General features: G+C 37.1%; 2 protein-coding genes across 3 annotated transcripts; one reads left to right on the top strand and one right to left on the bottom strand.

Moving 5' to 3' along the window:
- Positions 1 to 5,481: 5,481 nt before the first annotated feature.
- BIR6 (Pentatricopeptide repeat (PPR) superfamily protein) lies at positions 5,482 to 7,547 on the top strand. Its single transcript, XM_011073654.3, has one exon. The coding sequence runs from the start codon at positions 5,553 to 5,555 to the stop codon at positions 7,428 to 7,430; it is 1,878 nt and encodes a 625-aa protein (XP_011071956.1). The 5' UTR covers positions 5,482 to 5,552; the 3' UTR covers positions 7,431 to 7,547.
- A 625-nt stretch (positions 7,548 to 8,172) lies between these two features.
- LOC105157281 (pachytene checkpoint-like protein) lies at positions 8,173 to 13,074 on the bottom strand. Of its 2 annotated transcripts, XM_011073653.3 has the most exons (14): positions 12,809 to 13,074; positions 12,573 to 12,636; positions 12,315 to 12,421; positions 12,076 to 12,143; positions 11,734 to 11,837; positions 11,554 to 11,658; positions 11,255 to 11,344; positions 11,082 to 11,157; positions 10,354 to 10,423; positions 10,191 to 10,261; positions 10,012 to 10,102; positions 9,257 to 9,390; positions 8,995 to 9,114; positions 8,173 to 8,813 (listed from the first exon to the last, which is right to left on the bottom strand). In XM_011073653.3, the coding sequence occupies exons 1-14, from the start codon at positions 12,993 to 12,995 to the stop codon at positions 8,673 to 8,675; spliced, it is 1,428 nt and encodes a 475-aa protein (XP_011071955.2). In that variant the 5' UTR covers positions 12,996 to 13,074; the 3' UTR covers positions 8,173 to 8,672. The 2 variants fall into 2 exon arrangements, with proteins under 2 accessions (XP_011071955.2, XP_088735258.1); XM_088879132.1 differs by lacking the exon at positions 11,255 to 11,344.
- Positions 13,075 to 14,224: the final 1,150 nt, after the last annotated feature.

Raw genomic sequence — 14,224 nt, 5'->3', positions numbered from 1 at the left:
TAAAAGCAAAGCTATGTGCATCCATCATCGCACGCCTTCATTTCTTATTAAAGTCTCCGTGGGACCAATTCAATTTAAACGACGGGGAGACGTCGCGTGGAAGACAATTCTACCGCACCCCCCACCCCCACCTACTATTTAATATTTCTTTTCTTACAACCCACACACACACACACAGTAGCATTGATAGAGAAAGCACTTGTCCTAATTTTTTTGGGTACCCCTAAAAATTCAAAGGCCCAGCAAGGAGCCCAACCACCTCCAGGGGAGAAAAAGAAGGCCCAGGCTTGCGGCAAGCTTCAAGTCCCTGAACCAGAACGAAGGCCTAAGCTAGCGGGCCCTCGCGTGACGCCCTGCTGGCACCCACGTTTGCCTACATTGGAGGCACTATCTAGGTGGTCGGCTTGTGCCCGATGCTGCCAACTAGGTCACCCCAATGAGTTACGAATTCTGGCCGAAGGAATCGTCTCAACCGCCCCATGGGCGACGCAAAGGAGACCTTATCCTCGAAGGGCTGCCCTTATCTTAGAGATGACACTATCCACTGCAGATCCTTATCCGCGACGAGCCAACAACTCCCGTAAATCTAAGGGAATCCGGGTGATAGAGGCATAACTACTCCCCTACCAAGGTGGTATGCCCTCCCCCAGCTATTGAGGAGGTTGCCTATGAATATCCAAGCCCTCTTACATTCAGTGGGTAACTTCCAATTACACGTGCACACGACAAGTATGAACACACAAAGCAAGGAGAGATCTATCGAGATCCAGTTAGAACATAGCAAGGAGAGATCTCATTTATTTTTTTAGTTCAAGAGTTCCATTTTCATAAGTACATGAATTAATCTATATTCATAATTTTGAACTGTCTTTTGGATCTCTCTTAAATTTTGAAAGAAATTTATTTGCGCCTCCTTCCGAAATTGCTCGTTCGTAAAGGGACCTCTTTGCTATCATCGAGATCGAATTTTTGGTGGAGTAATCGTGGAACCCACAAAATTCATTGGATTCTTGGCATCGATTATGTGATAGTAAACTGGCGGTAGGTTTGGGTTTTCAGAAGCAGCTATAGCGCATCCTAACTCAGCAGGAAAAGCTTCTTAGTTCTATTCTTAAGGCCAGATATCGTTATCGGTCGGGATTTAGCAAGAATGCAACGAAAGTGTGAAAAATTAGCATGTTTAAATTCTAAACCGAAAAGGAACTAGTCCCTTAATCCCGGGCATACGACAGTCAACAAGCATAAAACAAGTGGCTATTGTAATAAAGAGTGATGGTGGAATGTAATAACGAAATTTTACATTTCCGATTTGAATACTTTCTTCAAATTTTTCTCCTCCAACTGTGTGCTCACACAAAAACCAACGAGATCTTCTTTACGTCGAACACACACTATACCACAAGGTGGTCTATACTAAACCTTGCTAGATGTAAAATTTATGTAATATACGAGACTTGATTATACTAATAACTTAGTACATCAAACTCAAGAGAACCTTGTTCTAACTTGAAACTAGTTTAAGAAGAACAAGAATAGAGAGAAAATAGAGGAGAATGAGAGGTGTCAAGATGATAAGTATGAGAGGAGTAGTAGTGTTGTCTTTTGTATCATATATCGCAAGCCTATACACTATACACAGACACAAGAGACATCTCATGTATTTGTTGTATGATGTAAAAAATAGGTACAATGTGTATCCCCATAGTACACTACCTACTAGTATTACAAGTATTCAAGCAATAACTTTCTTATCCTTACAACTTCGTATATATATATATATATATATTTATATTCAAGCTTAATTCAAAATAATCTAATCAATTCTTAAAACCCCAAATGGAATTTATTTGATTTTATCAAATAAATCTTAGCCCATAGCCCAATTAATTAATCCATAAAATAATTGAGTCTAACCCGATTTATTTAATCTTATTAAATTATCAAGTCAAAAACTCTAATTAATTGACCCTATTAATTAAAATTCATCTGGTTCAATTATGATCTTATAAACTTAATTAAACCTAACTCAAATTTAATTAATCTCATTAATTAAGTCTTGGGCTTTCCATCACATGGGTTCTCCCATTTAATGATCGTATCATTTAATCTCTCAAATCATTTTAAACTCTCTAAATTAATTCATTCCTTCTAAAATTAATTTATATTTAATTCTACTACTTCCTTGAGTGGTGTTTTATATGACTCTGTAGGTTCACCCTCAACTAGACTTTAACTTGTGTCAAAATACAATTTAATTAGCAAATATTTTTGCGCTAGATTTTAATTAAATTATATTTAATTAATCACTTTCGATTAACACTTAATTCGAAAGCACCCGTTACTATAGGTGGCCATCTAGTAACGATCCATGACACTAGAAAATAGGTGAAAATGACGTGAACCTTCAGGCTACCGAGTGCTATACGGGTATGGTTATTCCATCAGCCATCTCTTGGTCCTAATGTAGGGCATGGAATTGGTCATCGGTTCTCATCTTGAACTAGACATCTATACTTAATATTCTAATTATATTTCTGCACTTAATCAACTTAGAAAAACACTTTCCTATTTGATCATCCATTGTGGCCACAAACTCCCGGGAGCACAACACACATCAGAACGAGGAGGTCGCTATCATCTCATGATAAGCGACGGATCCTCTCTTGGAACTCACCAATCTTCATACACATTCTGACTACACTAGAACAAGGCTTATAATAACCACATCAGAATATAGTCATCTTTTACCAGGCTCTAGATACAGTCGTCCTATATATGAGACTGCGTGGATCCTCAAATCTGAGGACTAAAATCCATACTATCGGAGTCGAGAAGTTCAAGTCATACCGACCAAACCTCGCAAGCTTCCATATGATGACTCCCACGAGTCAGGTCAATCAGCTTGACAACCTTTGTCAACCACCCACTAAAATTACATAAACGTCATCCCTCTGTCGCCTATGAAACACAACACCTATCATATGGATGCAATATTTAGTGAGTCTCAATAGAACCCTCGATGTCCATTCTCAAGGCTCCCGACTTGAAACATTTCAGATCCAACCCTCGAAAGGTGGTTTTATAGTTGCCATAAATGTGCAACCTAACTTCATTGGTAGATTAGTGATCTGTGGACTTTGTTGCAATGTATGAAAATTATAAAAGTAAGAACAACAAAGTAAGGCTAAAGGAATACTTACTCTTATTTATTTAATTCAATATTACAAAAATGAATAAGAATTTGCTTAAATAGATTACAAAATAACCAATCTAATGGCACACTCGTTTGATCGGCCGGGATGCTCAAATAAGATCGCTATACACCAGCCAAAATAATGCACGCATCTTACCTGAGTCCCAATCCCCACAAGCAGGATCAATCAATTCAGCGATACACATGTTACCTGATAAAGTTGGAACAGGAGTGATGGGACGAAACGATCTCGGCCTAGGTAGCTAAGGATCAGACCATGTTCAGACTTGGTCTCCCGAGCCCACCAGGCACCGACAGCCTGCCTGGAAGAGGTTTCGAGCTGGCAGAGTAGCAGAAAACACATCTTCGTTGGGGAAGTATTGTTAGAATAGGTGACTCACTATTCAGCAAATGGTCTTTTTTCTTGGTCCGGAGTGCCTATCATCTTGCTTGTTCTGTGGAGGACCGTCCTCGAGTCTAGTTCCCTTGCTCAGAATTAATGAACAGCAATGGTGGAGGAACTATGGCAGACAAACCTTCCCAGCAAAATCAAGGTATTCGCTTGGCGTGTGTGTCTCATCGCTCTCCCAACTAGTGTTAATCTAGCTAAGCGTATTCGGGAGTTCTTGGGGGTGCCCTTTCTGTCATTTTAGGATGAGGATACTATGCATGTTTTGTTTCATTGCGCTTTTGCTCGCCAGGTATGGGGTCTTTCTCCCTTCACTCGGGTTCTCTCTTCTGCCGTAAGCCTAGATCCTAGTCTTTGGCTGCAATCGGTGGCCTCCCAACTTGATAACCGGGAATTTAGCCTTGTTTTGTGCTTGTGTTGGTCTATATGGTGGTGTAAGAACCGTAAGCTTATGGAGGGTGCTTGCTTCGAACCCAGTTAGGTGTTGTCCTTTGCTGCACATTACTTAGAATCATTCTTTGTCCAGACTTTCAGTTCAGGTAGCACTCAAAGGCACTAAGCTGCCTCTCGCTGGCAAGTTCCCCCCTTTGACGTTGTTAAGGTAAAATTTGACGGGGCTACGTTTGACTATGGGAAGATGATTGGTGTTGGGGTGGTGGCTCGGGATGCCTCTGCCTGGTGCTTGGCGTGGTTACCTAGAAGTTTTGATTGGCCTGGTGATGGTGAATTTGTTGAGACATTGGCCGCTCGGAGGCAGTTCTCTTAGCTCTTCGTCGTGGCTGGAGATGGATGATTGTTAAGGGGGATTGTGCCACCTTTATTCATAAGTTTTGTTCTCGTGGATGAAACCTCTCGACAGTAGGGCCGATTGTCATGGACATCCTTAATATTTCCTCTCAATTTCAGTCTTGTTCCTTTAATTTTGTCAAGCGTTCATGTAATTCTGTTGCGCATTTCTTTGCTCAGTGTGCTCGTGGCTCTAATGAGGGTGATTCAATCATTCCTCCGGCAGCTACTCGTCTTGTACCTGCAGATTCTGTGATTTAATGAAAGTATATTTTTTCTGTCAAAAAAAAAGAAAGAAATACAAATTGTGGGAAGAAGGAAAAAATAAAAGACTAATTGAAAATTGAAAGGAATTTTTGTTGGGATAGAAGAAAATTTGAAGGAAGGAGAAAGAAAATAATTTATTTTTAAATATCAGTTACCTTATCTAAAATCCAACCCAACTTTTGAAAATTAGGTACCGGACTAGATATCCATTTTTTTCCAAAAGGAATTCAATAAAAAAACATAACCCCGAACCCTATCAGGTTAGGTCGGGTCGGTGTCCAAATTATCTGATCCGAACATCCTCCCCTAAAAATGTCAAACTCTACTAATATAATTTGAAATAGCAAAATTAATCTATATATCAATATATTGTTATTTTTCTCACTTTATGTGATTTTGTTATAACTTAGTTTATAGTATTATTTATTATATTGATCAAATTGATCTATTATCATCTTATTGAAGTACTGACATAATCCAGTAACTCCTATTTTTATAAAAAAATATATATATATTAATTAAACACACAACAAACTTTATATCAACATTATTTAATTTGGGGGGAATATATACAAAATAACGCGGAATATTCTTTTTTAAAATGTTTTAATTTTTTTTTTTAACTTTAAATTTCTTTTCCGCAGATGGAATAGAAAATGCAACTCGTATTTGAGTGAAGTAATGAAGAAATTTGATTGATTATTACTGGCAGTATCCGGTCAAGAACTATAGTGAGGCAGAATTCAAACGATGAAGGGCTATAACGGAATATTTGAAAATTTTAGGACTGGAATGAGATAAAATAAAGATTCGGGGTTGTGATTTGGAGTTCTAAACGAAACGCCTAAACCCTTGCAAAACCCTCCACAATAGTTCAGAGAAATCCATATAGCAGCCATGAACAAAGCAAAGAGAATTCTGACTCACTGCCGACTCGCTAGCACGCTCCGCTCGCCTCAGCCCTCCGGAACTCAATCCATTAACAGACAGGTGACTCATTTTGCTCATTTCTCCGCTTTTCGTTCCGCAAAAATCCTCTCTTTGATCAATCTCAAACCTCATAGTCAAAGACTCTACTTTTCATCAAAACCGGAATCGTTTTTGGAGATCTTTTCATCCAATGATTGGCCCAAGAATTTGGATAAAGAGCTGAAAGCTTCAAATTTGGAGCTAACCCATGAAACTATTGTGTATGTATTGAAGAAACTGAGTAAAGATCCGGAAAAGGCTTCAAGATTCTTGAAATGGGCTGTGGAGGAAAATGGGTTCCAACCAAGTTCTTCTATTTATAGCTTGATGCTAAGAATTTATGCGAATAAGGATTTCATGAAGGAGTTTTGGGTTACGATCAAGGAAATGAAAGAGAAGGGGTATTATGTTGATGAGGAGACGTATAGAACTATTTTTGCAATATTTAGGGGTTTAAAGATGGAAAATGAGGCCACTGCTTTGAGGCATTTCTATGAGAGGTTGATTAAAGAAAATGCCATGGATGATAGAGTGAAAGAAGTGGTTGAGGTGATTAAAAGTGTTGAATGGGGAGAACAGGTTGAGAGTCAATTGGGGAAGATGAAAATTACGGTTTCGGATAATTTTGCATTGAGGGTGCTGAAGGAGCTTAGAGGAAAAGGATACCCCGTGAAATCTTATAGATTTTTTAAGTGGGTTGATGAGAGTCTTGGTTTCAAGCACAATAGTGTTACTTATAATGGCATTTTGAGAGTTCTTTGTTGGGAAGACTCGATTTCTGAATTCTGGAGTGTGCTGGAGGAGATGAAAAGTGCAGGTTTCGAGTTGGACATAGACACGTATATAAAGGTATCGAGGCAGCTTCAGAAGAACAAAATGTTGGGGGATGCTGTGAAGCTATATGAGCATATGATGGATAGTTCATTTAAGCCCTCAGTTAAAGAATGCAATTTGCTTTTGCGGGCCATTGCAACTCACAGCGCTCCAGATCTTGATTTGGTTTATAGGGTTGTGAACAAATTTGAAGCTGCTGGAAATTCCTTCTCAAAGAATGTATATGATGGGATTCATAGGTCTCTGACTAGTCTGGGAAAGTTTGAGGAAGCAGAGCAAATTGTAGAAAAAATGAGGAACGCCGGATATGAACCTGATAACATCACCTACAGCCAATTAGTATTTGGACTTTGTAAAGCAAGAAGGTTCGATGAAGCAGCTAAGGTCCTAGATGTGATGGAAGAACAAGGTTGTACTCCTGATATTATGACCTGGACCATTTTGATAAAAGGGCATTGTGCAGCTCACGAGATTGAGAAGGCGTTGCTTTGTTTTGCTAAGATGATGGAAAAGGGCTTCGATGCTGATGCTGACCTCTTGGATGTTCTAATAAATGGGTTCCTGAGTCGGTCAAGAACAATAGGTGCATACACATTGCTGCTTGAGTTGGTGCAGAAGGCTCGTTTGAGGCCTTGGCAATCAACTTACAAGAATTTGATTCAAAAGCTTCTGGGAGAGAGGAAACTTGAAGAAGCTATGGAACTTCTTCGTCTGATGAAGAAACACAATTACCCACCTTTTCCAGAACCTTTTGTCCAGTATATTTCCAAACTCGGGTCTGTGGAGGATGCATGGGAGTTCTTGATGGCCTTGAGTGTGAAAGAGTATCCAACAGTCTCAGCTTACCAGCATGTACTTAAATCCTTCTTTGATGAAGGTAGACATTCTGAGGCCAAAGATCTGCTCTTTAAGTGTCCACATCATATTCGTAAACACCCAGCAATTTGCTCTCTTTTTGGTTCTGCTATATAGTGGCTTTATGTGCTTATGATTACTCGAGATAGAAGATGTTTTGGCTGTAGCGTTACTGGGCAGGAGTGTACTTAGTTGACATTCATAACAAGTATCTATTGAATTATGAGTACAATACATCCTGGTTAGCAGAAAGACGGTATTCCTGCTCATTATCAGACAATTACTTATTCACAAACTTCGTGTGGGACTAATACTTTGCATTTCCCATCTCATGGAAAACCCTTTTCGCTCCGCTTAGCCTTATCCCCCTCTAGGGGGATTTTAGTAATAGGTTCTATAGGAACTGGACAATCCTATTGGTCAAATACCTAGCGACAAACACCAATGTTCCTTTCATTACGGTATTTCTGAACAAGTTCTTGGATAACAAGCCTAAAGGTTTTCCTATGGATGATAAGTGATATTGATGATAGTGACGATATTGATCGTGACGATATCGATCGTGACCTTGATACAAAGTTGAAACTGCTAACTATGATGAATGATATGGATATGATGTCGGAACTAGACGGACCTCTTTATATCACCCTTCAATTCGAATTAGTAATCTTTACCACAATTAGCTAGAGTCATGCTTCTGCCGAGACAAGTTCACGTTTCTGTTTATCGCAGTCCCAAAATGCAAGCAGAATCAGATTAGGTTCATTGTAATTGCTCATATTCTGTCTGTAAACCTATACGCTTGGAGAGCTGCTCATCGGTGGCTATTTTTTACAATGATATACATTTGTTCAGTCAGTTGAGTAATAAAGAACATTGACATACCAACTTACAATGTCTCAATTGTGTATCTAGAATTTACTCGAGGAAAGTAAAAAGAAAAGGAAAGCTTAAGGCATTTCCTTCACATTTTCCTTCAGAGCCAAGGTAAACATTCTCTTTCGTGCTTTCCTAATTGGAATCAATATTATAACAGAGTGGCCATTTCCCTGTCAAGTACTTAAAAATCTAAAACCACAAATTACACCAACAAATGAGTTTGTATCCCAACCTGCGCCAATTTACACATTTCAGTGGTGAGATGCTTGATTTCACTCTACGGTGCAGACCATTACATAATAGTACCACACTTATAATACTCATGCCTAAGATGCTATGCTATAGATCAGTGGGATTGGGCAGGCAAGCCTTTGCAAATTGAGACTTTCTCAATGTCCTTCATCTCAGTTCTGGGACACCATTACTCGAGTTCAAAGCTTAGCTTGCAAGTCAGTTATATGGTTGAAAGACTGTCATAATTCAGTCGGGTATCTCAGAACATTCTCTCCTAGTTGTCTCAATCATCTTATGCAAGAATTTTCCAGGTTCACAACCAAAAGGATTTGCAAGGGCCGCATGAGTCAAAAATGGAAGCTTTCTGAGTGAACGGCCACTCAATCCCTGAAGATGAAGAGAGCAAAGTTCAGCAACCATTCGAGCCTAATATTTGGTTTTAGGAGTTGTTAAAGCGAAGGAGCTTGAGAGCATCTAAAATGTCGCTTAATTCAGTCAATGAATCTATCACATATTGCACTAAATGGGATACAGGCTTTCTATATCGAAAGAACAAGAATTGAGTTACCTCACATGCTTCTGCAGCTGCAAGCAATTGTTTACAAAGATTTAATCGGGGTGCAGCCTCAGGAATTACGAGTGAATTCAGTTGTTCTCTCAGACTAGTAAAACTTGGAAAATCACAGTCCTGCATGAATTTCAGATTAGTCCAAGACTCAGCATGATCATAAAAATAGACTTTCTGCAGGAGGCATAAATTCTGTACTCATAATATTTTAAAGTATTGCAAATTAGATACCCTAAGCAAACATGGACATTGAAACAAGTACCTGAAACTCAGAATCCGACAGTATTCCAGACCTTAAAAGCTCTACCAAGCACGATCTCAAAATTTCATAACGTGCTTGGAGAGTTGGAGGACCAACGTAGGCCTTTATATCAGCTCGATCGACGAATGCTATATCTGCAACCAAAGATTGTTATAGAGTTGGAGTCATCTTACATCTTAAGATTGCACTAATAGAGACACGTGCTTAGATGACATTCATGAAATCCTTCTCAAGTCTTAACCAACACATGCAGCCACATACAAATCGCAGTATGTTGTGTGTCTTCACATATCTTGTGTTCTTTCAATTTGTAAATCTTTAATGGGCTGCGGCTATTCAAAAACAATATGGAGGGGTAAAAACGAGAATTTCAAACAGTAAACCTAAAACCCTCCAGCTCTAAAGGAGAATGGTGTGAACGGCTCAACCATACAAGTTCATATATTTTACACATGGACGATGAAAAGTAGGAATGAATTGGATAAAAATGCATAATAAGGCATAAAAGTGCAACTGATGTTGACAGTAAGCAAGTATAATCAAAGTGTGGCAAGTCAACATTCAATAATTTCTTCCCTTTCTTGTTTCAGAAAGTTAACCTCCTAGCAGGCCCAGAAAAGCAAACCATCAATCTATTTCAGAGACATAATAGCACAGAATAGAGAGGATTTTTCTTGAATAAAATATGAGATAACTTTTCAAACAGCATTAAAAATGTCATAAAACTTCAAAACATCAGAAAATTCATATCTTACCAATAGCAGCAGTTATGTTTGATGTAGTTAGAATTATGACGTTAGGTGAGGACTTCAACTTGTCCATCTGGGTCAGAAGGGCATTCACAACCTGGGAACCACATTTTGAGTTTATCAAGGGAGAAGCAGGTAATACGCAATAACCCAAGTTTGTTCTATCTCAAGAGCAAGAAAGATACCCTTATAGAATCTGAAGGCTCAGACCCAGATAAAGCAGCCTTCCTGGCAGCAGCAAGGCTTTCAACTTCATCTACATAATTTTGTTAAACAAACAAAGCATTGTTATAATAAAATCCAATTAGGCCAAGGAAAATTGCCAATATCTGTCATCAATATTCTCACCAATCAAGACAAATACCAGATTGTTTTCTTCCTCTACCATTTCTTGGATTTTGGAGAAAAGCTTTGCAACCTGAAATTGGAATATCCAAATCAAGCATGGCAATTTCGGGTGAGTAATAATGCAAAACCCCTGCTTGTATCTAACAACTTAAGCACAACTCATAGTAGTCATCTCTAATCCTTCAGAATGTAAACGGGTATGATGCAACATGTGATCTAACAACTTAAGCACAACTCTTACCTGGAATTATAATACTGAAAGATACTTTTCCAGTTCATATATTTGACTTAGATAAGTATAGCATGCCGCATGCGTACCTCAATTATATATAAGTATACACATCTAAATAGAAATGTGTTTTTCTTGATTAAGAAAGATATAAGATGTTTGATTCTTGAAGTGAATAGATACAGGCATTTATCACTCGTCTCAAACTGACATTGCATTTCATGGAAATAAAACTAAATTTTATGATTTTCATTGTCCAAAAAATCATCTGTTTGTCTATCAATGCTGATCATCATTTTTCCAGTTCATAACTATTTACATCCAGTTAAACACATGTTAAGTATGCTATGTATGCTTGCTAAAAGATTCTACTTCTCCACCTATCTCTATCAAATGTTTCCAAAGTCAAACGGCAAGTATTTCCTAATCACAGTAGAGGTAACCTCCATCTGATAATGGAGCATGAAAGTAAAAGTAAATGAAGAGCATATGGACTTACCAGCTTCCCACTTTCAGAAAACCATTTACTGAACAAGGAATGTGCATTAACCTCAATCAACTGGCATTGTGGGTATCTGATATGGAAAAAAAGGGATGGCCAAATGAATAACTGTCATGCAAATGAAGATCATGTAAACATGGGGAGCCATGACAGGAGTTTACTGTCATAACCTTGAGCTAAAGCGTATTGAGAGTTTTTGTGCCAATGCTTTGCATAGGGATGTCTTGCCTGTGCCAGGAGGTCCATGAAGAAGAACAATGCTGTACAGCCATTCTTAAATGGATCACCATTCCAATGATAACTTAACAAAATACAAGTTGAAAACATGAATCCTTGGATGCAAAGTACGGATTTCTAGTTCCAGCTATTATTGGCATAACAGAGGATCGTTTCCTTTAACTTTGAATCCCATCTAGTCTAAAATAGATGAAGAATTCAAGTCTTTCAGGAATCACCAAAAGTTACTTACCGGTTCCATGATACAAGGAAAGGATTGACACCTTTCTCAGTGAAAAGCAGAGCACTTGCTGCATATCGTAATAACCTCTGTTTGAGACCAGAATCATAAATTAAGCTGCATAAAAGAATAAAAACAAGTCCTTTAGTTCCTCTTTTCATCAACTCTAAAACTGGATTTTGTTCAACAAACCTTTCCCACATTCCATCAAATTCCTTTGCAGGAAGAATCCATTCATTGAAGCTAGCAAGTTGGCCATCATTGCTCAATTCTTCACATGGCCCTTCCTCACTGAGCTGAAAAAAAAAGTAAAGTAACAATGTAACATCACATGCTACACGTACTTATTTATTCGTCAACTTTCAATCATACCAATGGCTAGAAACCAAGATACTTAAAACTGTTGCTATCTTTTGGTTAATGTCTTAACTCAATATGATTTCTTTCCTTACCCCGACATAAGTTTTAAACAATACAGCTTAGCGAGCTCAATAACATGAGAAATGGATAAGCACCATGAGTGGCACAACTGACCTGGAAAACATGCACGACAGGTTTTACTTGCCAGAATAAAAGAACATCGTGCTTTTCCACCCACACATCTGAAGATCATCAAAAAGAATTATACAGGACATAGGAACCAAAATAGACAAAAGGACTTTACTTGTACACTATTCAGATGAAAAGAGCAAGACAAAGATAGACAGAATGTTAATTTCATTTGAAGATCTCTTTCTAAAGAAACCAACTTTAGACACGCAAAATGTAGACACCTGAATCACATATACATATCCGTTCCACATTGTCCACAAGAACTGCATCGTCCATCGGAACTGGAATTGGACCATCAGTGTAGCTCATGCTTCTCTTTTCCAGCATTCTATGCAGTGACAACAAACATATCATATTCTTTAATCAGCAGAATAAACTAAATGCTGAAACCAGAAAAGGTAAAATAAAGGATAAAGTCATCTCTTTTCTTAACACACCAACAAACAACAAAGTCTGCATTTGCAGCATCGTAATTTTACCTTTCAACTGCTGAGCGGACATCATCAGCCCGTGCTGTGCTAGACGGTTTCAACAAAACTTCAACTGTACCACAGTTTATTTAGATCAAATTAAACAAAAACCACATTGCTAAAACAATCGAATATAGAAATAAATAAGGTCCACCACCCCCACCACACACGCACACACAAAAAGGAGCTTCTCCAATTACGTAATATACATTTTCATTCACATCTGCACGGATTTGTACACTCACCTGACACAAGAATTTTATCTTCGCTTAGTGAAGGAGGAGGAGGCGGTGGTGGAGGCGGCGGAGCAGATGGCCCAACTGGTGGCTCGCTAAAAACAGCATCTTGGCCGGGTAAATTGCATTCGCCAGGATTAGGCACAGAAATGTCCATTGGAGCACACATCTCGGTAGCAGACATCAGCTCCGGCATCAGTGAACTCTTAGCAGAGAAGATCAATAGCCAAAACCCTAGGCAAACTGGGGATTGGGGGTTTTAATTTGAAACTGTGCGCGGGAAATCGAAAATACCGAGTCAAACTAAATTAGGGGTATTTATAGCAGTAATTGTCAAATACTCAAGTCAAATAATCCAGTCATTAATTTAAAAATTCTTTTAATATTATACTACTATCTGTTAGAAAATTATTTATTTTGTTCTATACATATTTTTTTTCTAAATTAATATATTTATATATCAAAGTTCTACTAAAAATAAAAACACATAAATAAATTGTATTGATAATTTATTTTTAAAAAAGTTCGATATATATAACAACACAAATAAAAATTATGTAAATCTTTCACTAGTTATGTAAAAAATAATAAAATTGTAAATTTTTTAAATTTATACAAATTCTATATTTTATAATAAAAATCATAAATTTTGGATAGTGTTTATTTTAAATATAAAATTTTATAATAATTCAAATTATATTTAGAAAAATAATTATAATAGATATATTTTAGGGGTGTAAATTATAAGGTTATTATCGTCACAAAAAAAATTTTAATCCATATTATGAGGGGCTGTTTTGTTATATTTTATAATTTAGGGGTGTAAATGCACTTTATACATAGTTTAGGGGTACAAAATATAATTAACCCTTAATTTAAACATTCATTTATTTTATTCTATAAATATTTTTTTCTAAATGAATATGTTTATATATCAAAGTTCTAGTAAAAGTAAAAACAAACAAATAAATAAATATTTATATTGATTGCATAATTAATTAACACTACAATGGCCATGACAAAATTTAAGTTTTAGCCACCTAACTTTCCCCATGGGTGCATAATGGTCCCTCAAGTTATAAAAGAGAAAATAAACAATCGCCCAAATATTTAAATAAATTATATTTTCAGTCCAAAAAACTAGTGTTTCTGAATATGGGTGATCAAAAAAGTTTTAAAATCGTTCAAATAGCCCAAATCAAATTTAGACGAATCATTTATTATGATTTGCTAAATAAATCACAATTTTAAATTTATAATAAAATCGCACCGCACTTATTAGTTTTAATTTTGTTCAGTACTAAAAAAAATCGTTCAATATATATTATTTATTTTTTTTAGTACATGTATAAAATAATTTAACAAAATTAAATAGTTGTTTAGAAGATTTTAATATTGTTTTATAGAAGTCAAAGTGCATAAGTT

Source organism: Sesamum indicum, linkage group LG3 (assembly GCF_026168435.1).
Source record: "Sesamum indicum cultivar Baizhima isolate 11 linkage group LG3, ASM2616843v1, whole genome shotgun sequence".
Classification (NCBI taxonomy): domain Eukaryota; kingdom Viridiplantae; phylum Streptophyta; class Magnoliopsida; order Lamiales; family Pedaliaceae; genus Sesamum; species Sesamum indicum.
The sequence above is the reverse complement of the archived record's forward strand: the minus strand, read 5'-3'. Positions and strand labels throughout refer to the sequence as shown.